At 54.5% G+C, this 25,089-nt stretch overlaps 1 protein-coding gene across 1 annotated transcript in view; it reads right to left on the bottom strand.

Annotated features, from left to right (window-relative positions):
* Positions 1-12,139, bottom strand: part of EFHD1 (EF-hand domain family member D1) — a 37,027-nt gene extending 24,888 nt beyond the window's left edge. Inside the window, exon 1 of the mRNA XM_024564057.3 lies at positions 11,723-12,139. Within this exon, the coding sequence (XP_024419825.3) occupies positions 11,723-12,015 (293 nt within the window). The 5' untranslated portion in view covers positions 12,016-12,139. The remainder of the gene's footprint in view (positions 1-11,722) is intronic.
* Positions 12,140-25,089: the final 12,950 nt, after the last annotated feature.

The raw sequence follows: 25,089 nt of genomic DNA, 5'->3' as shown, positions 1-25,089 counted from the left end.
ACTATAGAACACCCACTGTGTGCTCAGCACCTTGCAAGACAGCAGAGGAGGCAGAGCCAGGGGCAGCTGCCCAGGCTTCAGCACAACCAGGGAAATCTGCTTTGCCCCAAATGCACGTCAGGGAGTGCCCCTACCAGGGACTGCCACGTGGACTGAGGAGAGATGGCAAGGGGTGAGCGCACAGGACTGAGCCGAGCTTCCCCCCACCGCCCCCCACCTCATGCTCCCCAACTGGATGCGGGAAACCTCAGTGAGGGAGGCTTTAGCTCCACACAAATCCTCCCGCCAATGCCAGCAACCCAGAGTGGAAACACAGCAGACTGGTCCCCATGGCCATCCCCAGAGGAACAAGCCAGTGACATCACCGTAACAGGTCAGCAATGCAAAGGGTTTCAGCCTCACTGAAGGCACAAATACCCAGAACCCTCTGACCGCCAGCGATGGCATGGAGAGGGACGAGCCTTGGAAAGCTTCTGACTCAGCAATGCAAACGTAACAGTAACCATTCCTTCTGCTGGGGCCAGACGGGCCCCCCTGAGGAAGGTGGGAGAGGTAGTGGCTGGGGGTGAGCTGCTGGGGCAGACTCCCCTGGTTCAAAACCCTGATGACGTCACGTACTGTGTGTCCTCAGGTGAGTTATTCGAACTCTCTGGGCTCCCAATTCCTCCTTTGTCCAGTTTTTGCCAAAATTAAAGGAGGCAGATAAACTCTTAGCTTATCAATGAGGGCTCACATTTAGTTTTGGTTGATATCATCTCATTAAGAGAAGGACCTTAGCCTTGGCCAGTTTGGCTCGGTTGACTGGAGCATCGTCCTGTGCACCAGAAGGTTTCAAGTTCATTTCCTCATCGAGGCACATACCTAGGTTGTGGGTTTGATCCCCAGTCTTGGCACATTTGGGGGCAGCTAATCGATGTTTTTCTCTGGCATTATTGTTTCTCTCCCCCCACTTCCTCTTGCTCCAAAGTCAATACACATATTTTTAACAAGAGAGAGAGCCCTGGCTGGTGTGGCTCAGTTGATTGAGCGCTGGCCTGCAAACCAAAGGGTCGTGGGTTTGATTCCCAGTCAGGACACATGCCTGAGTTGTGGGCCAGGTCCCCAGTTGGGGGCGCGTGAGAGGCAACTGATCGATGTTTCACACATCGGTGTTTCTTTCCCACTCTTTCTCTCTCCCTTCTCCTCTTTCTACAAATAAATGAATAAAATCTTCACAGAGAGAGAGACCCTAATCCTGGGGTCCCCCCTTGATCCTTTGGAAGTCAAGGCACTCTTCCTGGGTTTTGGGCAGGTACAAGTGGCTGGGGACTCACTTTGGGAACAGGGGAAGGGAGTGAGTGGATCTGGGGATTTTGAGTTCCAGGCAATCCATCCAGAAAGGAGGACAAGAAGAAAGGGCTGAGGTTGGGAGGGGCCTCCCTGAGCGAACCCCCTTCTGGTCAGGGCTGTGAAAATGCACAAGCGTCCATTCTTTGCTGTGCATGTGCTAACTCTCCTTAGCTCCTAATTCTCCCCAGTAAAGTCCTGAGGGGCCAGAACACCAGGCAGAGGGGGCCCTGGAAATGTAGCTCTGGGAATTCCCAGGAGCCCTGTGAGTCTCGGGGACAGGCACCCCCAAACAACCTGGGGTCAGGCCTGAGAGAGCCCTGGAAGGGCCCCACTCCTCCTTGACCCCCAAGACCAAGAGGAGTCTGGGAGGGAAATGGCAGGGGGAGGCACAGGTGTCTGGGGAGGCCAGGGCCACAGGTCCAGCTGGAGTGGACAGTGGGGGACGAGGCCATCCCTCCAGATGGGAAGGAAGAGTACGGGGCTGCCCCCTCTGGCCCGCGGAGTCTGGTTCTCCACCCCTGCTCCCCTGCCAGCCAGTCCTTTTCCTGTGCCCCTGCTCAGGCTGGCACTGCCTTAAGCCCAGCAGCCCTGCTTGCTGGGGGTGCTAAGGGACCTGCAGCTCACTCAGGGGACAGAACACGGGCCTGGACCTGCAGTGACCTAATTAAGGCTGTGACTGCACACCAAGTAGTCACGCGATCTTGGGGACAACCTGAGAAGGTGGTCACTTACCTTTTTCCACATCTCACTTACAGGCGTGTGCCCGGGTGGCGTGTGGTCAGTGACACCGCTCGGAGGAACTGTGCCACCCCATTGAGGGCTCTGACAGCGCTGTGAGCTGCGGGCTCCCCTGGGGCACTGACCAGGGCACCCTGTGCAGCTCCAGAGGCTGAGTTCAGACCCTCTCCAGGGGTCAAGATGCCCCCACGCCTCCACGGCCTTGGGGTGAAGGGGGACTGGAGGAAGAAGTTGGCCACACAGCCATAAAGAACCACCCCTGCCTTCCCAGGGCAAACACTATGGCGGCAGGGTGGGGGATGCCACACAAAACCAGCAATAGCAGATGGATATTATAACTCAGTGTAACCAACCAGACAACATGGGGTATGGGAGGGAGGCTTGGGGGGCCAACTGGGGGGACCAGAGAGAGAGAAGAATGCGACAGCCAGCTGGGGCTGGCCTTAAGGGTCACCAAGAAGAGGCTGGACTTTGTCCCACGGGCAATATATTGGGAGCCCCTGAGTGCTGCATGCTGTCCCCAACCCACAGAAGCTTCTGGAGAGGAAAGCAGAGTAACAAGATCCGGGCTCTGGCAGCGGTCCTGACATGCAGGATGACAGAGGGGGACAGTTCAGGAGGCAGCTGCCCAGGCCTGGAGCGTCCAGTTAGGCCGGAGGGCCGGCGGCCTGCAGCGGCTGTGCCACATGTGGCCGTGGGGGCAGGGAGGGTGTCGGGATGGCTGAGATCTGGAGCCTGACGAGCTGGGTGTTGAGACAGCGTTAATGAGAGAAGCTCCTCAGCACAGGGGACAAGAGCGCAGACCACCCGGGTTCAAACCACACCACCTACACCATGTGTAACTGTGTGCAGGTTACCCAGCTCCTGCCCCCACCTTGTAGTGATTCTGATGTGTAACCACTAAGAACAGTGTCTGCACACAGTAGGTGCTCTGTAAGCAGTGGCTGTTACCCGCCGCTGGGGAGCCACGTGCTCAGTAGTTGGCCACTGCAGGGCAGTGAGGTGGGGTGGCGGAAGCATGAGGCATGCAGGGTGGGGAAGTTGGCAGAGGGCTGAAGGGCTGTTGCCCATCCACCAGCAGCCTTGTGCCGCGAGAGACCAGGCAGCTACACCACCCACCAGATGGGGGCGTCATCCCTTCAGAATCAGATCCCAGTGAGGCAAGAAGGAGCCCAGGGCGCTCTGCCCTGTCCCGACTCCTCCACGGCTTGCCATGGCCTCAAACCAGACACTGGCCAAGAGGGCTGCTGCTGGCACAGGCCACCCAGTCCTCCTCTCCAAATCAAAGGACACCTTCATCCAGCCAGCCCAGCGGGGGGCCAAGCTGTGCCAGTCAGAAAATGAAAGCAGGCCCAGACACCCACACACACCTATCCGCCCACGACCTGTTCAAAGGCCTCCATGCCGAGAGAGGGGCCCCAGCAGGCAGGACCCTGGGCGGGCCCTGCAGGCAGGAGGGCCACCAACGCATGGGACCCCCAGCCAGAGATGGCAGCCGGCCCCACACTCTCACTGCCTCTCCATCGGCAGCCGCCCTGGCCAGGTGGCTCAGTTGGTGGGAGCATCGTCCTGTACACCAAAACACTGCAGGTTCCATCCCCGATCGGGGCGTGTATGGGAAGTAACCAATCAATGTTTCTCTCTCACGTTGATGTGTCTCTCTCTGTGTCTCTCTCTCTCTCTCTCTCTCTCTCTCTCTCTCTCTCTCTCTCTCTCTCGTGCACACATACCCTTTCCTCTCTCTCAAATGAATAAACACATCCTCAGGTGAGGATTAAAAATATATATATACTCTTTTAAAAGGAGGAAGACAGAGGCCTGTGACTCATGACGATAAAAAGGGTGAAGGAGGTGTGGGGAGAGAAGCAAGAGAGAAGGGGCAGCGACAGCAAAGAGGCTGCGGAGACACAGCGGGTGAGGGGTGCAACCTGCGAATCCGCCCGAGGCCTCCGGCCAGCCGGCCCTCCAAACACAGAGGCGGGTGGTGGTTTCAGCAATGCCAGGCTCTCTAAGGTAGAAGGACTACTTGGGAACAAAAGTCATTCTGCTGAGAGTTGGCCCAAGGAGAGGCTGACACAGACACGTCCCCCGACCCCCAATACTCACACAGCGCCCCCAGCTGCCTGGGACCCACAAGCACCAGCAGAGAGAATTGACAGGGGCCCCGATGAAGAGGGAGGCAGCGAGTGTCCAGGAGGAAAGGCCTCTGCTCTCAGACATCCAGGAGCCCCGGGGCCGGGCTGCTCGCTCCTTGGTTTCTGTCTAAAAGCCCCTCCCGTGTACACAAAAGCACAGAGGGACAGAAGAGGGCCACAGCACACTCTCAGGAAAGACCCCCAAAGGGCCCCTCACCTTCCTCAGTAGCAGCACTCCCGTTTGGGCCAGGCACTGGCCCCTCAGGGCAGGGGTCCCAGCCGTGGTCCCACCGTGGTCATCACCTTCCTATGGACAGTCGCTGGCCTGGGCGGGCACATGAGCCAGCACCGGCCTTGGGATGCCAGAGGCCGACTTAGGGGAGAGCTGGGGACGATTTCCTCATTGTTTAGAGGAAGCCAAGGTCTTTCCTGCCCCTGATTTTCATGAGTGGACGTGCCTTGGAGAACCTCACCATCTTGCTGCCAGCCCATGGGTGAAGCCAACAGGGAGCATGGCAGATGGCAGGGGAGGACCTGACCTGAGCCCTTGACCCAGCCAACACACCCAGGGCCCTCCCTGTCCTCTGGGCTCCCTGAAACGTGAGACGGTGCATATCTCTACTCCTCAGTGAGTTCAGGGCGGGGTTCTCCATCCCTGGAGCCAAAGGCCTCCCACCAGGACGCGGCACAGTGGTGTTTCGGTCTTGGCATTCCTGCCTGGGAACGGGCACCTAAGCTGCTGGTGGCGAGCCCACAGCAGCAGAGCAGCCCGAGACTTCCACCTCAAAGTTGTACATAAAAACCTTTACTCTTTTACCAGAAAATGTAAACAGGACACATCATACTTTTATAATTTTAAAAAAAGTGTTTTCTTTCAGCTGTGAGATTCTCCTGCTTCTCTCCAAACCCATGGTTCTCACCTTCGGGGAAACAGTTCACAAACCCCTTGGAGAAGGTGATTTCAGAGGGTCCAAAGGCTGGAGGTGAGGGACCCCTGCTCTAACCACAGGGCTCAAGGAGGTGGACACCCAAGGCCAAGGCCTCTGGGCTGCCAAGTTTTCCTGGCTCAAACACACCTCGGACCACCTCTCAGGGGAAGTAACACCAAGGCATCCCTCCCGAGAGTGCAGAACGTCACACCAGGGACCCTAACTTCTGCCCCTTCTCCCCCGCAGGATGGCAGGTCGGCCCCAGTGATAGAAACCCCAGTGAGGGAGGGGGTAGTGAGACCACCATGGACTCGCACGGCTCCGAAATCATTGCCTAGAACTTGGCAGCAAACCACGGCCCGTGGCCACATCTCGCTCCACAAGAGTTACTGGGACACAGCCACGCCAGCTGGTTAAGGTATGGTCTGTGCTGCTCTCTGTCACCATGGCAGAGCTGAGCGGTGGCAACAGAGACCCCACAAGGCCAAACACTCTTACCATGCGGCCTTGGCAGACCAAGCTTGCCCACGCCTGGCCCAGAAGGAACCTTGAAGGTCACATAGCCACCCCTCAGCCTCCCACGAGCTTTCATCCCTTCCCGGCAGCAAACCTCTCAAGCCAAGAAGCCAGAGAAAGGGGCTCACTGCCTCTGAGTTAATTCTTTTCATTTCTCAACAGCTGCAACCGTAAGAAAGCTCTTTTTTCTCTACACTGAACCAACACCGTAGCTCCCTTCCACTGAGCCCTTATCTCCCACCTCTGCCCTCTGAGGTCACACGGGTCCCACCACGCTTTGAGCCCTCAGCACCCGCCTCCAGCTCCCGTGCCAGTGATTCACTGAGGGACCAAATTCCCTCCCAGTCCTGGCCAGCTGCTCTTCTCCGGCTGTGTCCAGAAATACCAGGACCTGCTGCCACGGAGGCAGCAGAATGCAGCGGCCTGATGTCACAGGCCCCCCAGCACCCTCACAGGGCCTGCTAAGGTGCATGGGTGCCTTGTACAAGGGTGCTGGGTGGCTTTTCCAGGTCGTGCTTCCTCCCCATCGAACAGCATCATGCTCAGTCCAGGTCACTGTTAAGAATCTGTTGAGTTCCTCAAGGGCAGAGACCCCTCTGGACCGACTTGTATAATCTCAGTCCTTGATAGATGCTAAGCTGAATGAATGAACGACTAGCTCATAGACTGTAGGTGAGAAAGAGGCTCATCACCATCGCCGTTATGGTACGGAAGGAGTGTGGGTGGTGCTGGCCTTGGGAGCACAAAGGGACTAGGGAAGGGTAATAGAAGGCCATGCAGCCTTGGAACCGGGTCACTAAGGGGCCTCAGGTCCGTGTTGTGGCAGGTCACTGAGCACAGACCGGGTTCCATCCTGCAGGACAGCATGGGCCACGCCCCAACACTCAGATGTCCCTGTGCGCAGGCCTCCCAAGGAGCGTCTAGGGTTTAGGACCAGCGGTGCCCTGGAACACATCACCAACTCACATCACCAACCCTCAGGGGACACAGCAGCATGAAGAGGCGACAGACGCTTTTTCCGGGAGGGCTGCAAGATGTGGTGGGGGCCCAGCCCTGGGAGCATGTGAGAGGTGTGTGAGAGCACGCATGGATGTCAGCACGTGTGCAAGGGTGTGCACCATGCACATGCGTGAGACAGGGAGCCGAGAGCAAGCATGTGCAAAGCCTAGAGGGCACACTGGGCTCCTAACCTCAGCATCTCTTCCCTGAGTCAGACTGGCCTGGCAGTTGCCAGCTCCCAAGACCTGATGCATTTGGCAGGTCTTCACATACCCTGCCCCCCCCCCCCCCCCCCCCCGGCTCGGCCACGCCGCAAAACCAAGCGTGATGGGCCCTGTGTGCACCAGACCCTCCCAAGTTCAATGGGGAAGGTATTTCTATTTCCTAGTTAGACTGGGGCAGGGGCTGGGGGGAACAACAGGCCCCAGAATATAAACGCAGTTAGAGTCCCCTGGCCCACACGGGCTTGGAATCAGGCACTTGTTAAGTAATTTTTCAAGAAAGAAGGGGGAAAGGGCTTTTTATCTTTTTTGACATAATGCAAGGCTTTAATAATTCACTCAATTTCAGATTCCCATCATTCAGATTCTCATAGAATGAGATGGCTCTGTAACAAGGGGGGTGGAGACTTCTGAGGGGGGGGAGGGAGAGAGAGAGAGACATGAGGAGGGAGAAAACTCCTGCAAAGATAAAAGTGTCAGGCTCACCCTGGCTGGTGTGGCTCAGTGGACTGAGTGCCAACCTGTCAACCAAAAGGTCGACTGTTCGATTCCTAGTCAGGGCAAATGCCTGGGGTTGCAGCCAAGGTTCCCCAGTTGGGGGGCTTGCGAGAAGCAACTAATCTATGTTTCTCTCCCACTCTTTCTCGCTCCCTTCCCCTCTCTCTAAAAAAGTAAATAAATAAAATCTTTTTTTTTTTAAGTGCCAGTCTCTGTGAACCTCCTGAGCTCCTCCCACATGGCAGGGACCACACACACGGGCAAATAGAAACCGACCAGAGCTGACACTGGGCAAAGAAACAGTTCCAAGTCACGCTGTCTTCCTGCCAGAGACCGACCGTGAGGGAGCACCCCCGGGGAATCAGATGAGCCCTGGGTTGCAGTGCAGGTGAGAGAGGTGAGGGAATTTAGATCTAAGGCAACCCCGGTGGACTGGAGGAAAAAAGCACTGGACTTCCGTTTGCGCCTCCTTTCCCATCTTTAAACTCAATTCACTCAAAAGATACTAATGAGAATGGGCAGGCACCTCCCCTCCACCCCCCCCCCCCCCAGTACAAACCTCCTTAAGGAGGCTCCTTTCCCATCTTCAGCAGATTTCTCACCCCCTTTCTCCCACCCTCAGAGAGCAGACAAGGGAGGAGAAAAAGAAACCGGGAGTGAGGTGGGGGGAGGAGAGAGACTAGAAGTGAAGAGTTCCAGGACAACCTTGTCTTTCTGGGGTTCAGTGGTGACGTGGCTGTGGGGTGTTGGCAGGGCTCCATGACATCATGGCTTCGGATTCTTAATAATAAGACAGCTTTCCCACCGCCAAGCGCTCCTCTTCCCACCCTCTCTTTGGGGAATTGAAACACAAGCTTTTAAAATGCTGCAAACACATCACAGCTGCACTTTGAGATGTTGCGTTTGGGTCCTGCCCTGAAGTGGCTGCCCTCATTACCTCCCCCTGTGAAAGAGGCCCCTGGATAAGCTCCGGGGTAATTGAAATTTCCTGTCTAACCTTGACCACTCTGCCAGCTCGAGTTACCGTTCTGGACACGCACTGCAGAGTCAGTTTCTTCTGGGCCTTCTCAGCCTGCGTTGAAAATCAGGCCACTATTCTGTTGGCTCCGGCTATCCAGTAACACACTTGGAAACGGAGAGGGAACTTTCTCTGGCGGGGCTGCCGTGGCCTCTGGCTTCCCACACTCATTAGAAAATTCTTTCTCCTACAACTCACCATTGAGGAGACAGGATACAAAGACCAATAACCCTCCCCCCCACACACACAACCCAATATGATCACAGGCTGGGAAGGATCCAGTTTTTGCTGTTTTTTTTAAATCTTGAAAATGTAAGAAATCCCCAGGCAAAATCCTTTTCAATGCAAGAAATCACATTTCGAGATCAAAGCACGTTTGGCAGTATCTGCCCGAATCCATCTGGCCCTGAACAAAAAGAGCGAGCCTGCTCCATACCGGTCAAGTCAGGTTCCGCGGGAACTGCGAGGCGACATCAGAATCTGGATCTAGAAACTGATTAAAAGTGAAATTCTTGCTGAAAGTAATTGCACCGCTGGCACCAGTGTGGTGGGGGCTCGGTTGGTGTGGCTTCGTCTTTGTACTTAGATGGTGACTCCATCTGAGTTGAGATTGGGCTTTGGAAAGCCTGATGCCCCTTCTGTTGAGGGTGGGATTGTTCTGGCTTTGGTGAGGTCTCTGACACGCCTAACACACTTAGACAACCTAAGCTGTTTAAGAGTCTGAGGCTGGTGTGGCTCAGTGGATTGAGCACCGGTCTGCAAACCAAAGGGTGGTGGGCTCGATTCCCAGTCTGGGCACAAGCTTGGGTGGTGGGCCGGGTCCCCAGTAGGGGGTGCATGCAAGAGGCAACCACACACTGATGTTTCTCTCGCGTTCTCTCTCTCCCTCCCTTCCCCTGTCTCTGAGTCTGACGTTTCTAAATCTGAGAGCCTTCTGACAGCCTCCTTGGAAAGACCTGCCCCTTAACCCCCAGGAGGGGGAGGGGAGACAGTCATGATGCCGCATGGTCGGGGCATCGCTGTTCACTCACAGGATGGGTTGAATAGGGTCCCCCAAAATTCATGGCCATCCAGAACCTCCTCCGAATGTGACCTTCATTTGAGTCTTTGCAGATGGAATAAATTAAGATGAAGTCACATTGTGTGAGAATGACTAGTGCCCCATGTGACCACGTGCCTATCAAGGCCGAGCCCAGAGCCCTGACATGCCTGTGGTGTGGTCACTAGGTCAGAGCAGCAGCCACTGCCACCCCCTGATTTCCTGCCACTTCGAGGCCCCTCTGAGTGGCCAGTCAGCTCTGGGACCTTCTGGACCTTCTCTGCCTTGGCCTGTTGGCCCAGGGGGGCCGCCTGCACCCTGCTGCCCTTGCCCGGGCGGAGGCAGGCCGTGGGCCCCTCCCACCTGGGAAGAATGCTGTGGGGCTTGGCATTTGGGGGTTTGCCTGCAGCATAAATAAGATGAGGGGTGTGTCCCTCCACTAGAGCCACTGCCAAGTCCCCAGCACCGAGGGTGGATGAACACTAAAGCTAGAGGCGTCCAAGTGACAGCATCTCCCAGCCAGAGGGGCCCCTCACGCTGGCTGGGGAGGTGAGGCGACGTTTCGGCTGCCTCCCAGGTGTGAGAAACTGGGAGAAACACCTGCAGGGGAAACCGATGAGCTCAGTTAAAGGTGCTGACTTTCTGGAAGCCCAGGGCTGTGGCAGGGTTGGGGGGGAGGTGTCTAAAAAGAGGTAATTGGCTTAAGAAAAAGAGAAACTAAACATAGCTGGCGGCATCTGAGCACCTGGATCTAGCCGTACCTGACCCTGCCAGATGCCTCGTTACTGTGGGGACTCCCTTTGTTAATCTTAGGCAGCCAACTAACAAATAATCCTCTCAAAGACTTTTCTGCAGGGAAAAAAAAAATAAATAATAAGTAATAAGAATAAATAAATGAAACCCAAAGCACAATAAAGCAATCTGAAGGCCCCCAGACACCTTCCCTGAATCCAGCTGGTCCTCCCACGGGAGGCGCAACCCCAAGGGGCTGTGACAAACCACCCACCCCTTGTTCTTCCACTTCTGCTCCAGTCACCCGAATTCTTTTGCCCCAACTCAGCTTTCCTTAATTGCCCGAACTAGCCCCACCCGGTGGGAACACTAGTGGACGGTGCCCGGAAGCTGGGGACTGGGAAGTCGGGGTGTGGGGCGAGCGGCGGAGGCTGGCGGTCTCCGGGTGCCAGTCTCTACTGCCCTCCCCACAGCGGCAGGTCTGGACAACAGCCCAGCCTCAGGCAGGGGCTGAGGCCCCGCACACAGCGCCGGCCACCCAGCGCCCTTAAATAGAACCTCCACGCAGAGGACAAACATTCCAAGCGCTTTTTAAAACGCCCCAAGCATGACCTGGCCGGCAGCCTCCGCTCCCCCAGGCATTTTTCTGGTCTTAGCTATATTCTGGAAATAATATTCATAGCTCGGTTAGGAGCTTACCGTGTGCAAAATAATTTATGGCCTTGAAAGGCAGGAACGACTACTGCTTCCACTCTTCAGACGAGGACACTGAGGCCCCGGGGGCTCCCAGGCTACAAGGCCGGACTAGTGGGTGCTCTCTACACTGACTCCCCCGCCTGGTAGGGCCGACCCAGCAGGGCAGGAGTGAGCCCCCAAGGGACCGGCTGCCAGCGGCCACGTCTGGTTCCGAAGCGCGCCAACAGACCAGGCGACGCCCCGGGAGGCTCCCGGGACCCGCTCGATCCAGGAACGTCCTGATCTTCTGCGGAGAATTTAACCAACTCCCAGTTCTCAGCCTCGGTTGGTCCGTCGGACCCCGCGCGGCAGCCAAGGATAACTTTCCCCTTTTATTGTAAAAGATAAAGGACAACGGGGCTAATTTCTCCCTCGGGAGGTGAAAGCTGGCAGGCGCGGCGCGGCGCGTCTCCGTTTCCCAGAAGTTGTGCCCCGAGCAAATCTCGGAGCGAGCCCGCGGAGGGGGCGGGACCCGCGGTGGCCGCCCGGGAGCCCCGGAGCCGGGAGCCGGGAGCGCAGGGCCCGGGACTCGGGACTCGGGCTCGGCTGCCCCAGGGGAACTTCCGAGCTGGGTCCGCGCGTCCTGCTCGGGGTGCCCCCGGTCCGGTCGGGTCCGCCACCGCGCCGGCTGAGCCTCGGGAAGCGCAGGATCGGGGGCGTCGCGTCAAATGCCAAGGGAGCTCGCGGCACCGCTGCACGACCCCGCCCTGTTCCCCCCGACCCGGGCCTGGGACTCCGGGCCCCAAAGACCGACCCGCCGCCACCTCCCCCTCCTCTCCCTCCCAGGTCCCGGGCGCAGGGCACTCGGGCGCACGGCGCAGGGCGGCGCTCACAGTTTGAACATGCTCTCCAGGTCCTTGATGAGGCGGCGGCTGAACTCCGGGAACTCCGTGTAGGGGTTGAAGACCTTGCAGCGGCGGGGCCGCGCCGCGCCCTCGTTGATGTCCAGCCGTCGGCTCAGCTGCGCGCTCAGCTCGGCGTCCGCGCTGGCGGTGGGCGCGCAGGCGGGCGGCTCCGGCTCGGGCGCGGGCTCCGGCGCGGGGGACGCGGGCTCCGGGCCGCCCTCCTGCGCTTGCCCCCGCAGCAGTCTCCGCTGCAGCTTGCGTGCCAGCTCCTCGCTGGCCATCGCGGCGGGTCGGGGACTCGGGGACCGGGCGGGCGGCGCGTTCCTCACGGGCTCACGGCTCTGCGACGCTCTGCCCGGGCGGCGCGGACCCGGCGGTTGGGTGGAACCTCGGTCTAGGGACGGGGGAGGGCGGGGCGGAGCCGAGGGTTTAAGGAGGCGCCAGGGCTCGGGGACCGCCCGCCTCGCCGGAGGCCACAGGTGACTGCGTGTCTCGGACCTCGTCCCGCTCGCCCCTCCCCGAGGCTCCGGACCTCTGACCCGCTCGGACCTCGCCGCCCGCGCCCGCTCCGGGGGCGCCGCAGCGGGGGAAAGTTTCACGACCGTTCGGGCCGTTCCTTTCTCTTCCCCCAGAAATGCCCCGACTGGAGGCGCTCGCGGCCCAGACAGGCCAGGGGTGGGGGGAGCCGAGCGCCCGGGTGTCCCCCGCGCGCCCCCACCACTCCGATCCCGAGGGTGGAACAGGGTGGCACCCACCGGCTCCGAGGTTCGGGGGTGGGAGGCGCCCGCAGGGAGCGCGGGGCGGGGGAGCTGCTTTTCAAACACGTTTGGAAAGAAATGTTTGCACAACATACTGGAAATATTGACAACAAATGAGCAAACAGAAAAGAGGGCCAGGAGCGCGGTGAAACTGGTGGCTGTCCTGGAGGGGACATCAGCGCAGCTTCAGAGGCTGCGGCTTTTCTGGGACACACACAGAAGGAAAAGAAAAAGCAGCTTTAAAGTTAAGAAGCAATTCGGCATTTCAACCAGAGGGTAAAGAGAGTACAGTCGTCATTCTCCCCGAGGAGGCGAATGCGGGCGGCCGTTGCATCAGCCCAGCGTTGAGAGATGTGGTGTAAACACAGGTCCGCCCCCGCCCGGAGCGACCCTGACGGACCGCCTCTGGGGCGGCTGACCCAGGGGCGCCTGCGAGCCGGCCCGGCTGGGGGCGCCGGGCTGCGGGGGCCGGGGACCCGGCCGGCCGCCCGCAGGTCCGTGTAGGACACGCAGAGGGAGGTCCTGCAGGAGCTGTGGGCACCTGCAAGGGTGTAGTGGGGGAGGGGCAGGCCATTTTTTTAAGGTATTAGTGAAAATATTAAGTTTAGAGATAAAGGTATCAAATACCATCTTTTTAACATCCCTACTGAATGAACAACGGGATTTGATGGGTAGCTAACTGGGCAAGGACAAGCCTCGCTGGGCCGGGGACACCCAAACAATGACCAGCAGGAAGCGAGAGTGCCAAACAGTGGGCGGGGCTCAGAGCAGACCCACACAGAAGCTGCAGACGTTCCCCCCCCTTGATATCAGCATCCCCCTTCCTTTCCTCCCACCCTTTCCCTACAGATGTTTCCAGAAGGCCCTCCACGACTTCTTCCTTTTCTCCAGGGACATCTCCTTGAGGGCAAATGTCAGGTCTTTTTCTGGCTTCTGTTTGGGAAACCCTGCAAGGGAATCCTCGAGCATTCTCTAAATGGGTGTTTTCACCTTTCTCTTTTAGCAGGTAGAGGCGGGGGGCAAGCCAGACCCTCCCACCACCCCTGAGTCCCCTGGCCTGGCCTTAAGAAGATAATCCCCATTCCATTTTCTTCCCACCCTTGGGAGTCCTTCCCGCCAATGCTAAGACAGTCAACTCTCGCTTCCGCCCGCTGAGTTGGTTCCACTCTCTTCCACCCTTCCTGCCTGGAAGGGCAATACAGCTGACACCTGGCCAACACACGTTTGAACTGTGCAGCCCACTTGTTCGGGTTTTTTCCAATAAATGCAGTCCATGTATTTTCCTTATGACTTTCTTAGTAGGTTTCTGTTCTCTAGCTTCCTTTACTATAAAAGTACATGGCGTATAATACACACAATACAAGCTATACGTGTAAATCGACTGTTTATGTTACCAGCAAAGCTTCCGGTCGATGGTAACTAAGTTTGGGGAAGTCAAAGTGATACACGGATTCTCAAGTGCAAGCGGGTTGGCACCCTGAACCCCGCCTAGTTCGAGGTCAGCCGTGGTTGGCAATCAGAGCCTTTCTCTTCAGGACCCCCAGCCTCTGTCCATCCGCCTTTCATTCACTCACCCAGGCAGGAGGGATTGGTCCAAAAGGGTGCCACCCTACAGAGCTAGACAGTGTGATTTTACCTGTAATTTTGTATTTGAAATAGTCTAGTAGTCACATTTTAAAAAGTAAAAGAAAAAGAAGTGAAATTCATTTTAATATATTGTCTTTAGCCCATTGCATGCCAAATATCATCACTTTGACAGGTAATCAATATGAAAACATTCACAAGATACTTTGCGTTCACGTATTTCACACCGAGCCTTCAAAACGCGGGGTGTACTTCACACCCGAAGCTCATTGCAATGCAGACCAGCCCAGTCTGCAGGCCGCAGCAGCCCCGCGTGGCTGGTGGGTGTCCTCTCGGATAACTGGGCTAAGGGGCAGCTCAGAGTGGTCGCTGCTGCCTCGCTGGGACCCTCAGCTGGGTTAGAGGTTCTGCTGCTGAGAAGTTGCTGTCTGGCCTCCTCTCTGGCCCCCACTCCTTCTGGTCTGAACCACCCCCCCACCCCCTGCTGATGGGAGCTGACAAGTTTGGGGATATTACACTTCATTGAGTCCCCCACATTCTCTGAGAGTCTTTACATAAAGCCCAGGATAAGAGAACCTTTGGGGCTCCAATAATAATAACCTATTCTGGCTCTTCCCTTCAGACAGAACCAGGGGCCCTCTGTCATGGGGGCCGAGGTGGGAGGAGAAGAGGTATAAATCCTGGCTCTGTCACTCAGTGGCTCTGTGACTTAATTCCTTAACCTCTGAGCTCTGGTTCCCTTGTATACACACGACAGAGATGACACCACCCCCAGGATGTACAAGGATGTGGTGCTCGCCAATGGCATGTTAAGCACCTCAGAGGTGTTGAGTCACCTCTTGCTGTAGGTACAGTACAGGTGGGGACTCGGACGGGGCGCAGGAAATGAGTTCTAGCCACAGGGCATGCTCTGTGCCCTCCAGCTTTCCCCTTGGCACTGACTTGGGGGAGGGGCGGGGAGGGGCGGGGAGGGGCGGGGAGCGCCTAGCAGCCCTCACCCACCTTCCTGCTGTGCAGGCGGGCAGCTCCGCGCTTCAGGATTTCAAATGCCCGCTCTGGTCGGTGCGGTGTGGACACACCTGGGAAGCGTATCGCTGCCACACCGAGGAGTTCTATTTTGAGTTTGAGAAAACCTGGCTCCTTTACCCGCTTCACACGGGCCAAGTAGCCCAGGGCTTCCTCTCTCTCTCCTCCTCTCCATCCTCACTCCTCCCTCTCAGAGAACCCCCAGGAAGGTTCCTCCTGTATTCTTATGCAAATCACCCCACCACTCAAGCCCCGCCCTCAAACCTGGGTCTGAGGCTCTCTCTGCTTCCCCACGGATTTGGCTGGCGCTTGGGTCAGGGTTTAGACCTAGCACCAGAGTGGGTTGAGATGGGCAGGGATGGTTTCCTTCTTCCAGAATCTTTGGTGTAACAAACCTACCTACAATTTCCTTTTAAGAGTGGTCCATACCAAGGGAAAATAGAGAAAGATTTAACATGTTAACTAAAAGAAGTTATCTTCAACCAATGCAAAAAAAAAAAAAATCTAGAACTTTGTAGAGAGCTCCTACAAAGTAATAACAAAAAGAAAGACAAGCTGATGAAAAGTTGGGCAGCAGGTCTGGGCACCGCCGCCCACTACCTCACCGGGTCAGACCCAGCCCAGCCCTCCGACGGTGCCTGGTGGGTCGAGGAAGTGTGGGGTGGGTGTTCACCATTCCCCCACCATTCCGCTCTGGCATTGTGAGGAGAGCCAGTCTCAGGTCCAGTGCCACAGAGGGGAACGTCAAGCTATTAACCCAACATTCCCAGCAAGCAGATGTGAAGAGGCAGCTGATTCCCGAAGATCGACAGTCTCGAACCCTTTCCTGAGAGGCAGGCACACGATCCAAGGGCTGAATTCCTTGCCTTAGGCACAATCAGCATCGAACAACCAGAAGTCCTCCCAAATCCATGGTTGGAAACGGGTCCAATAAAGAGCAAGCCTCAGGGTCAGGTGACAGCTCTGCTGGATTCTCCTGTCCTGTGCACTGTGGGTAGGGAGTGATTTTAAACAATTTTAGGCAATTCCCATATCTTGAATAACAATGCTTTTATTTTCATCAGTGAGAGCCTATGTTTAACATCCATCCATCCATCAGTTTAGTCAACAAGCCACTATATTCATTGGTGTTTTCTTAAAAAAAAATTCTGACATCACTGTGCTAATTAGCAAATCGAGCTTCAGTTATTGATCAAGGTAATGGATAACAGCCAGACGTGTCGGCCACATCTGCAGAGGGGCCCTTCTGGCATCATGGTGCCTGAGGCCCCTGGACTGTGTATTCTTGTTTAAAACATTAAGGTAAAACCCACAAAACACATAAGTCACTGTTGTTGAAGTGCACAATTCGGCGGCATTCAGTGCCTTCGCTGTGCTCAGAGTGACACCAGAAAACCTCTCTGGCGGCAGAGGTTTTCGTCATCACAGAGGGACACCCTGAGCCCTTTAAGTCACCACTCCCACTCCCCCTTCCTCCCAGGCCCGGCCCTCGCTGTGTCTGAAAGAAGCCAGGCTTCGCTCACTTTTATTTATTCTTTTCAAAGATTTTATTTATTTATTTTTAGAGAGAGGGGAGGGGAAGGGAGAGAGAAAGAGAGGGAGAGAAACATCAGTGTACGGTTGCCTCTCACATGTCCCTCACTGGGGACCTGGCCCCCCACTGGGGACCTGGCCCACAACCCAGGCATGTGCCCTGACTGGGAATGGAACCAGCGACCCTTTGGTTCACAGTCCGGTGCTCAATCCACTGAGCTACACCAGCCAGGGCTTCGCTCACTTTTAACAGTGTTGTTGAGGTTCGCCCAAGTTGTGTCATTCCATTCTGTGGCTGAGAGGCATTCCACTGTATGGATAGACCACGACTTGTTTATCCTTTCCTTTCTTGATGGACGTTTGGGTTGGTTCTACCTTGTAGCTGTTGTGGAAGGTGCTGTAACTGAACGCAGGTCCCGCTGCCCACCGCTGCAAAGGCCAGTACTCCAGAGGCAGGTGCTGATGTAAAGGAAAGCAGTTTATTTTCAGGTGCCAGCCACCTGGAACACAGGGGACTCAGGTCTCAGAGCCCACCTCCCCCTCTCAGTGGAGACAGGTATTTATAAGGAGGGAGGGGTTGTGGAGTTGCCCACGTGCAGATGAGCACAGCCCATTCTGGCAAGGACAGGGACGGCTGGTGCAGGTCATCCGGGTTTAGTCATCCCAGCTTCACGTCATCCTGTTTCCACAGTTGAAGGTCAGCAGATCTCCAGGAGCTGGGAGGCCTGAAGGTCGGGGTCTGTATCTTTTGAAGTTAGTCCCTAGGATTCTTATACCAACATGCTGTTCATCCACCAGCTACATCTTAGTCAGCGTCCTTCCGCACTTAATGAAACAATGTGAAAAGAATGGCAGGGTGGGTTCCAATTCCCTGTTACAATTTTCCACTGTTACCTTTCTGCCCTGAACAAGCACAGGCATGTTTCTGCTTCTGTGCGGACATTTGATTTCACTTCACTTGGGTCTATACCTAGGAGTGGAATTGCTGGGTCTGCAGAAACTCCATGTTACCTGTCCCGAGGAGCTGCCAGACTGCTTCCCACGGGGGCTGCGCCGGTTCACATCCCTGCCAGCCGTGCGTGAGGGTCCCGGTGTCTCCAGACCCCTGGGCTGCACACTCTGAACACGGAGCTGAGCTGCAGCACCGGGCGCCTGCCGGACGCTGTGCTCACAGTCTGTGCCGAGGGGTGTTAAAGCACAGCACAGGCGCTGGAAGGAACTCACAGTTCACAGAAGAGGCCACCTGAGTGGTCCCTAACCGGGAAAAGATGCTCTGCCTCATGGAAAGGGGAAGACAATGCACATCACAGCCACAGGGAGAGGGCGTGTCCTAGTCAGCAGGTCACAAACAGACAAGCCCAGGCTGGCGGATGGGACGACAAGGGCTCTCATCTGCTACTGCTACGTGTGCTAATGGGCACACCTGTGTGAAGATTCACACAGCCCATTGCTCTAGGCATATCTTTCTTTTGTTTCTTTTATTTAATTTTAGAGAGAGGGGAAGAGAGGGAGAGAAGCATGGAGCAGTTGCCTCCAACACTCGCCCCAACCAGGGATTGGGCTGTCACACTGGCAAGCACCCTGACCGGGAGCCAAACTGGTGACATTTCACTTTGCAGGACACGCTCAACCCACTGAGCCACCCTGGCCAGGCCTAGGCATATCTTAGAGAAATGTGCGCAAGTTCAGAGCTATGAACCCAAGAAGACAGGTTTAAAAGTATTTATAGCTATTGATGGAGTTCAGGACACGCTACCTCCAAACAGGGCCCCTTGGAACACTGAATATTTTAAGCTGGAGGAATTTGAGAAACGGCAGGTGCAGGGAGGACTTTCTGACCTTCCCCTGAAGCAGGTCACAGAACCCTTGTGCGAGGGGCGCCCTCTCTACACCGGAGGGAAGGAGCAACCTCACGTCCAAGACAGACATGCACGGAGAGGAATCGGAACAAACAGGCCTCGCTGTCCCCCAGGTTTACAACAGTCAGCTCGCACCCTTTTCCATCCTGTCCCATTTTCCACAACTCTCCGCTCCTCATCACACCTGGCTGAGAAACTTCCCAGCTTAGCTTCAAGCCTTCACTTCCTTGTGAGGTCCCAGGTCACATAAGACTTACATTAAATGTGCGTGCTTTTCTCGTTAATTGGCCTTTTATTACGGGACTCAGCTGAGAATCTAGGAGAGTAAAAGGAAAAAAGTCATTTTGTCCTCTACATCTGTTGTTGTAAGAGACACAAAACAGAAACAACCTGAACGAATAAATGACAGGTACATGCATCTGTTCGAATGAATGACAAAATTAATGTTGAGTAAAAAGTTTTTGGCCCTGACTGCTGTGGCTCAGTGGGTTGGGCATCGTCCTGCAAAGTGAAAGGTCACCGGTTCAATTCCAGGTCAGGGCACTTGGCTGGGTCATGGGCCAGGTCCCTTGTTGGGCGTGTGAGGCAGCGATAGATGTTTCTCTCTTACACCGAGTTTCTCTCCCTCTCTTTCTTTCTCCCTTCCTTCTCTCTAAAAATAAATAAATAAAGTCTTTTTAAAAAGTTTGCAAAAGAATAGACATCTTCTCCTGCACATACCAAACAGAAATGCGTGCACCTGTGCACCACGAGACGTGTATAATGCGGTCACGGCGACTTCATTCATAAAAGCCCGAACTGGAAACACCACAAATGTCTGTTGATAGTGAAAGAGACACATACAACTGTGCCAAATTCATACAGTGCGATTGTGCATGGCAGTGCAAATGAACAGCGTGAACACGTGAAGACACGGCGAATCTCAAAAACGTAAGGTGGAGAGAAAGAAGCCGGACATAAAATAATACATCCTGCGTATTTATGTGAAATTCAAGCAAAAGTAGCCTTTACTGTGAGAGGTCAGGGGCGCTGGGGGAGTGGCTGGCTGGGGGCCCGTTTCTGGCGGTGTCTGGTTCTTGAGCTGGTCACTGTGCCAATTTCTTCATGCGAGACTCTTGTGGAGTGTGTGCTTTTTTGTATTATGTTTGTAGTGGTTTTAAAACATGACCACAAGTGAGTTGACACTCCTCCTATTTGGGGGCCCAAGGTGACCAGAACCTTCTAGCAATGGAAGGTCTTTACCACAAAGGTATTATGTGTGACGTGGGGGTAGCCCCCCACCCCCCATGAGGCCACTGTGGACGAGGCTGCAAAGCTGGAAAACTCACCAGGCTTTAGGGCTTCGGACTGAATCACGAGGGCTGCCCCCATCTCAGAATGGATCCCCTGCCCAGGATGCCTATGGGGCCCAGGGGCCCCTGAAGACCAGCTGGGCAAGGGCAGGGGAGGAATTGGGGGGGATGGGGGGCCACCGAGTTTCCTTGCCTCGACAGCTGGAGTCTGGAGCCTCTCTGCCTTCTGGGTCCCACTGGGACTTGTTGGCTGGACCTTGCGAGCTGCAGGCAGACTCACCTGGACTTGAAAACAACAAAAGACGACGGAATTCAGGGGCACTTGACCTTCCCCTTGCCCTGGACTCTGCTGGCCTCTTCCCCTATGGTCTCTTCCCGAATGGTTTTCAGGGTGAAAAACACCACACTTAGGAGGACAAAGGAAACCACTCGTGGTGAAAGGCAACAACCAAAACCGCTTTGCATGCGTGTGCTCTGCGGCGCCCCCTGGCGAGCACACTGGGAGCAGGGCTCATAGTCTGAGAGTAGAACAATGTCGGCAGTATTGCCAGACGCCCGCCCGCCACACGGAGACGTGACACGAAATCCCGCTAGGCTGGCAGCGTCTGTGCTCGAAGGAAATGCTAGATTTCAGTGGGGGGTAGTAAATATAGAGATGGAATTCTTTCCCCATCCAAGTTTACAGATCCATTTCATTCTGTCCACAGTCACCTGGGGGATCTGGGGTCCCCAGGTAGAGAGACTCTGGCAGGAAGGGCAGGGAGAATGCAGCCCTTACTCTGGGGAGGCCACACAGCCTGAGGGTTCACTGCAAACCTCACCAGTGCCAAGCCTATTCCGCACACGTGGCCCTGTGATTCCTGGACGTCCCCTGGAAAGGGCACCTCTGGGCAGGACTCCAGGTCCAGGAGCCAACTTCCCCGACGCCAGTGGCCTTCCCACAAACGGCACCCCTGTGAGGGGCGTCCAGGACAGACGGAGTTCCTCAGGGGGGCGTGGGTGAAAGCACCCTCCTCCCTGACCTCATAGTCTCTTCACCTGTGACCCCTGGTCCCCAAGTCAGTGCCCACCCGGCACACTGAAACATCACAAATGGCGGTGAAGAGAGGAAGGAAATGATGAATAAAGAGATGTTTTATACTTCACCTAACCTTGCCTTCCCTGATCAGAATATGTTTACATATGACACGTTTACCTGCATTTTCATTATAAGAGCTTATGCTTCTCATGCTTTAAAAAAAAAAATCTTTGTCTTGTGATAGAAGAGTCGAACCTGCGCAATGCATTATGATAATGGGTGCTGGAAATTACTTAGTCGTTGTACTTTACGCTTTTTTCCTGGCGCTACCCTGCATTCCCTGGTTTTTCCTTTTCTCTCCTGGCCTATTCAAGTCAAACATCTTTTCTGTTTTCCCACAAATAAGTGCAGTGTTATGGTATTGGTGACTACCTTCAATTAAAAAAGAAGAAAGAAAGAAAAAAATACATCTGAACCTGTATTTTCTTAATTAACAGTTTTTGTGACGGTCCCCTGGAAAAGTCAGCGATCTGGCACACTTGTGTTCTCTTCGTATTTTCTCCCAGAAGTAAAACAGCATTTCCTGGGCGTCTGTGTACAAGTACTCGGGCTGAGAACTGCTAGCAGCAAAAATACTAAAAGCTCTCGTTAAGCAACACTTACTGTGCACTGCGCACGGTACTAGGGGCTTTCCCTAGGTGGCCTCACTTAATTCCCCATAACTCCTGCAGGCTACATTTGCCTTCTTGGACCTTCCCGGTGACCTGGGACGTAACCGCAGCTAGGCCTGATCAGCAGCATCTCTGGAGGCAAAGGCTGGGAATCCTTTTTTTTTTTAAATTGTATTTTTTTCCATCACCATCTATTCCCCTTATACCCTCTTCCACCTCCACCCACAACCCTCCCCTACGCATCAGAATCTATTTTAGAAACAAGATGTTCTGGGGTGTCCCCAGGTACACCCTACCTTTAAAGACGAGGGTCAGTGAGGACGCGGAACTTGCTCACGGCCTCTCTACCCCCTCCGGGTCTCCCCACGCACGTGCGTGGCCGCAGAGAGACTGCAAGTGAGTCAGGTGGGAAGGAGGGGGAGCCGTGCGCCGCGACTCACCGGTGCTCCAGGTGAGTCCGATGGTGGACTCCCCCAAAACCCCACCGCTCCCCGGATTGCTGGAGGCTGTGCGGTCTCACAAGTTTTTAGTTACCCGATTCTCTCTTCTACAAAGACAAACCCCAGTACAGGTTTAAATCGAAAAGGATTTTAAATGTCCCGCCGGGCAGGGAATTTAAAAGGGAAGTGCCACCTAGTGGCGGCATCGAAGAATTACCGCGTCCCTACGCTGGACTAGAACGTGTTAAATAATTGAAACGGAAATTTGCTTCGAGAGTAGAACGTAAATGAATGTCTCACAAAATAACAACAACAACAGCAGCAGTAGTAGTAGTAATAGTAATAATAACAAGGTGATGTGTGTGCTAATGAACTAGATTGGGGGAGCCCTTTCATGGTGTATACACATAACAAATCACCACGAGGTAGACTTGAAATATTTTGTAATTTTAAATGTCGGTTATACCTCAATGAAGCTGAACTTTTTAAAAAAATACAAAAACTGACCGGCTAACGTCAAAATCATAGACTTTGAGGGTTGAAAGGGCTTTTAAAGACCACCTGCTGCACCCGTCCCACTTTATGTCTAGGGACAGGCTCTGTCGCCTATAAGGACACTGCTGTCAGCGTGACAGGTTGTGACCCGAAAACACTGTGTGAGAAAGTCCTCTGTTAAGAATGAATCATCAAAAGGGAGTCAGACCGGAGCTTGAATATTTTGCCTGCTCCGAGTGTGCTTTCTGAAGGCGATTTAGGGCTTAAGAGCCAGTTCCACTTCTTCACAGGTTTGGAGCGCCCCCTTCTGGATGCCACCGGTTCAGAGACCAAATAATAATGCCCACGGCATTTGCTCATTCATTCGTTCAGCAATTGTTTATGGATGACAACCTGTGCCAGGAACTGTGTCTCATGCTGGAGGTTCAGAGAACACACCTGACCCCAGTTCTTGGGCTCAGAGCATTCATGGGGGAGACAGATATTAATAAAGCATTCACATAAATTAACAGCAACTGTAATAAATGTCCAGGATGAAAAAAACTGGGCAATGAGAACATATTATAGGGGACCTGGCCTAGGCAGTCAGGGAAGGCTTCCTGTAGGAGGTGTCATTGCTCCTGAAATGGAAGTTTGGAATTAACCAAAATGTCAGGCAGCAGGGCCTGGTGTATAGCAGGTAGAGTCTTCATCCACTCAAAGAGGCCATGGATCCTATGCAGATTTCTAGAACTCTCTATCTGCTTCTCCCGCCTCCTCTGTCCAGTCCGTTCCTGCTGTCTTAGCTGCCCCACACTCTGCTCTCTGTGAGATCTCTGGGCTCTGCTTGGGTTTCCTTTCTTGGTGCCCAGTCTGGATTGCACCTCAGGTAGAAAGACTGGGAGAGAGTAGGACTCACCTCATGTTCTTCCCTTTTCTCCTGTGCCTCCTGTTTCCCAGCACCAGTGGGCGTTTTGTCCAGTTGCTTAGTTTCTGGTAGGAGCATGTGGGGGAGTCACCTGATGCTCTGGACAGGAAGCCGAAGATTCTATTCTTGACCAGAGCGGGCAGCTCAGCCCTGTAGTTGTTTTTAACATTTTAAAGTTGAAAGGCTGCCCTGGCTGGTGTAGCTCAGTGGACTGAGCTATGGCCTGCGAACCCAAAGGTCACCCACTCAATTCCCAGTCAGGGCACATGTGTGGGTTGCGGGCCAGGTGCCCAAGTTGTGGGCATGCTAAAGGAAACCGGTTGATGTTTTTGTGCCTCTCTTCCTCCCTCTCTTCCCCTCTCTCTAAAAAATAAGTAAATAGGGCCCTGGCCAGGTAGCTCAGTTGGTTGGAGCATCATCCTGTACAACCCCAGTCAGGGCACATACCTAGGCTGCGGGTTGGATCACCGATCCAGGCACGTATAGGAGGCAACCAATTGATGCTTCTCTCTCACATCGATGTTTCTCTCTCTCTCTTCCTCTCTAAAATCAATGAACATAACCTCGGGTGAGGATTAAAAAGATAAAATGTAAAGAAGATAATAAATAAACTAATAAAATCTTTTAAAAATAAAGTTAAAATGTTAGCAGCTTTAAAGTTACAGAAAAGTTGCAAGAATAGTACAAAGATCCCTTACATATCGTCCAGCAGGAGGCAGTACCCCAGTTTCCCCAGTTGTCCCAGGGGGTCACGGGGGCAAAGGTTCCAGGTCAGGACTGTGCGCTGCACCCTGTGGTCTTACCTCTATCGTCACTTCCTGTCAGAAGCAGCCCCTCGGTGTATCTTTGACTCCCAGGACTTCAACACTTTGGGACAGCACAGGCCAGTCATTTCGTAGAGTGTCCCTCAACTTGGATTTGTCCGATGTTTCCCCATGATTAGAGCCAGGTGATGCACATCACAAATGCTGGGCTAATGCAACACTGTAGTCAACTGTAATTGAAAAACTAAAAAGTTATTTAAAGAGGATAACAAATGCAACCTGATCTCTCTGTCCCTCGACTGGTGGTGGTGCCGTATCCTCCTGACGAGGACAGTACGCGCTAGGTCTCTGCACTGTACTTCAGTGTAAAACCCCAGCCCTCATCCCCGTCACCATTCATTTCAGCGTGTCTTACTGCTTCCTGCCAGAACGGAATTAATTAACAGCGATGTTCTGACGTCGCCACTCCTACAGCTGTTGGCTGGCGTCCTTCGGTGAGAAACAGCTTTCCATTCTCACATCACTCACGCACGCATTCGTTCATTCTTTCTATCAGCATGGGCTCCTGAATTCTTATGTTATTTAATGGATTATAATCTGTTACTGTCATTGGTTATTTGGATGCTCCAAGTGTCTCAGGTGTGGCTGCTGGTAGCCCCTTTAAGTTAGCTTTTCTGTCTTTTTTTTAAATGTCCTGACATTTTGGGGGCATTTCCTACTTCTCTGGCCCTGGGGCTGTTCTGGGTTCACCCGCATTCCCTTTTTTCCATGTGTCCCAGGAGCCTGGCTCCCTTTAGTGGAGAGTGGTGTTCAGTAACCAAGGCCTGGATGGTGGGTATGGTCTCTGTCACAGGCGTGTTGTGTCCATGGGCCTTGCCCGTGGGCAGAGCTGGGAAATGTGTGCACACACACAAAGGCAGGAACACACAGACACAGACTCACAGCTGCACATCTCCCCTGCCAGGCCGTAGCGTCTTTCTGATCGCGAGCAACGGGTTCCAGTGCCCT

This window comes from Desmodus rotundus, chromosome 2, assembly GCF_022682495.2.
Source record: "Desmodus rotundus isolate HL8 chromosome 2, HLdesRot8A.1, whole genome shotgun sequence".
Lineage (NCBI taxonomy): Eukaryota > Metazoa > Chordata > Mammalia > Chiroptera > Phyllostomidae > Desmodus > Desmodus rotundus.
This window is presented reverse-complemented; position numbering and strand designations above follow the sequence as displayed.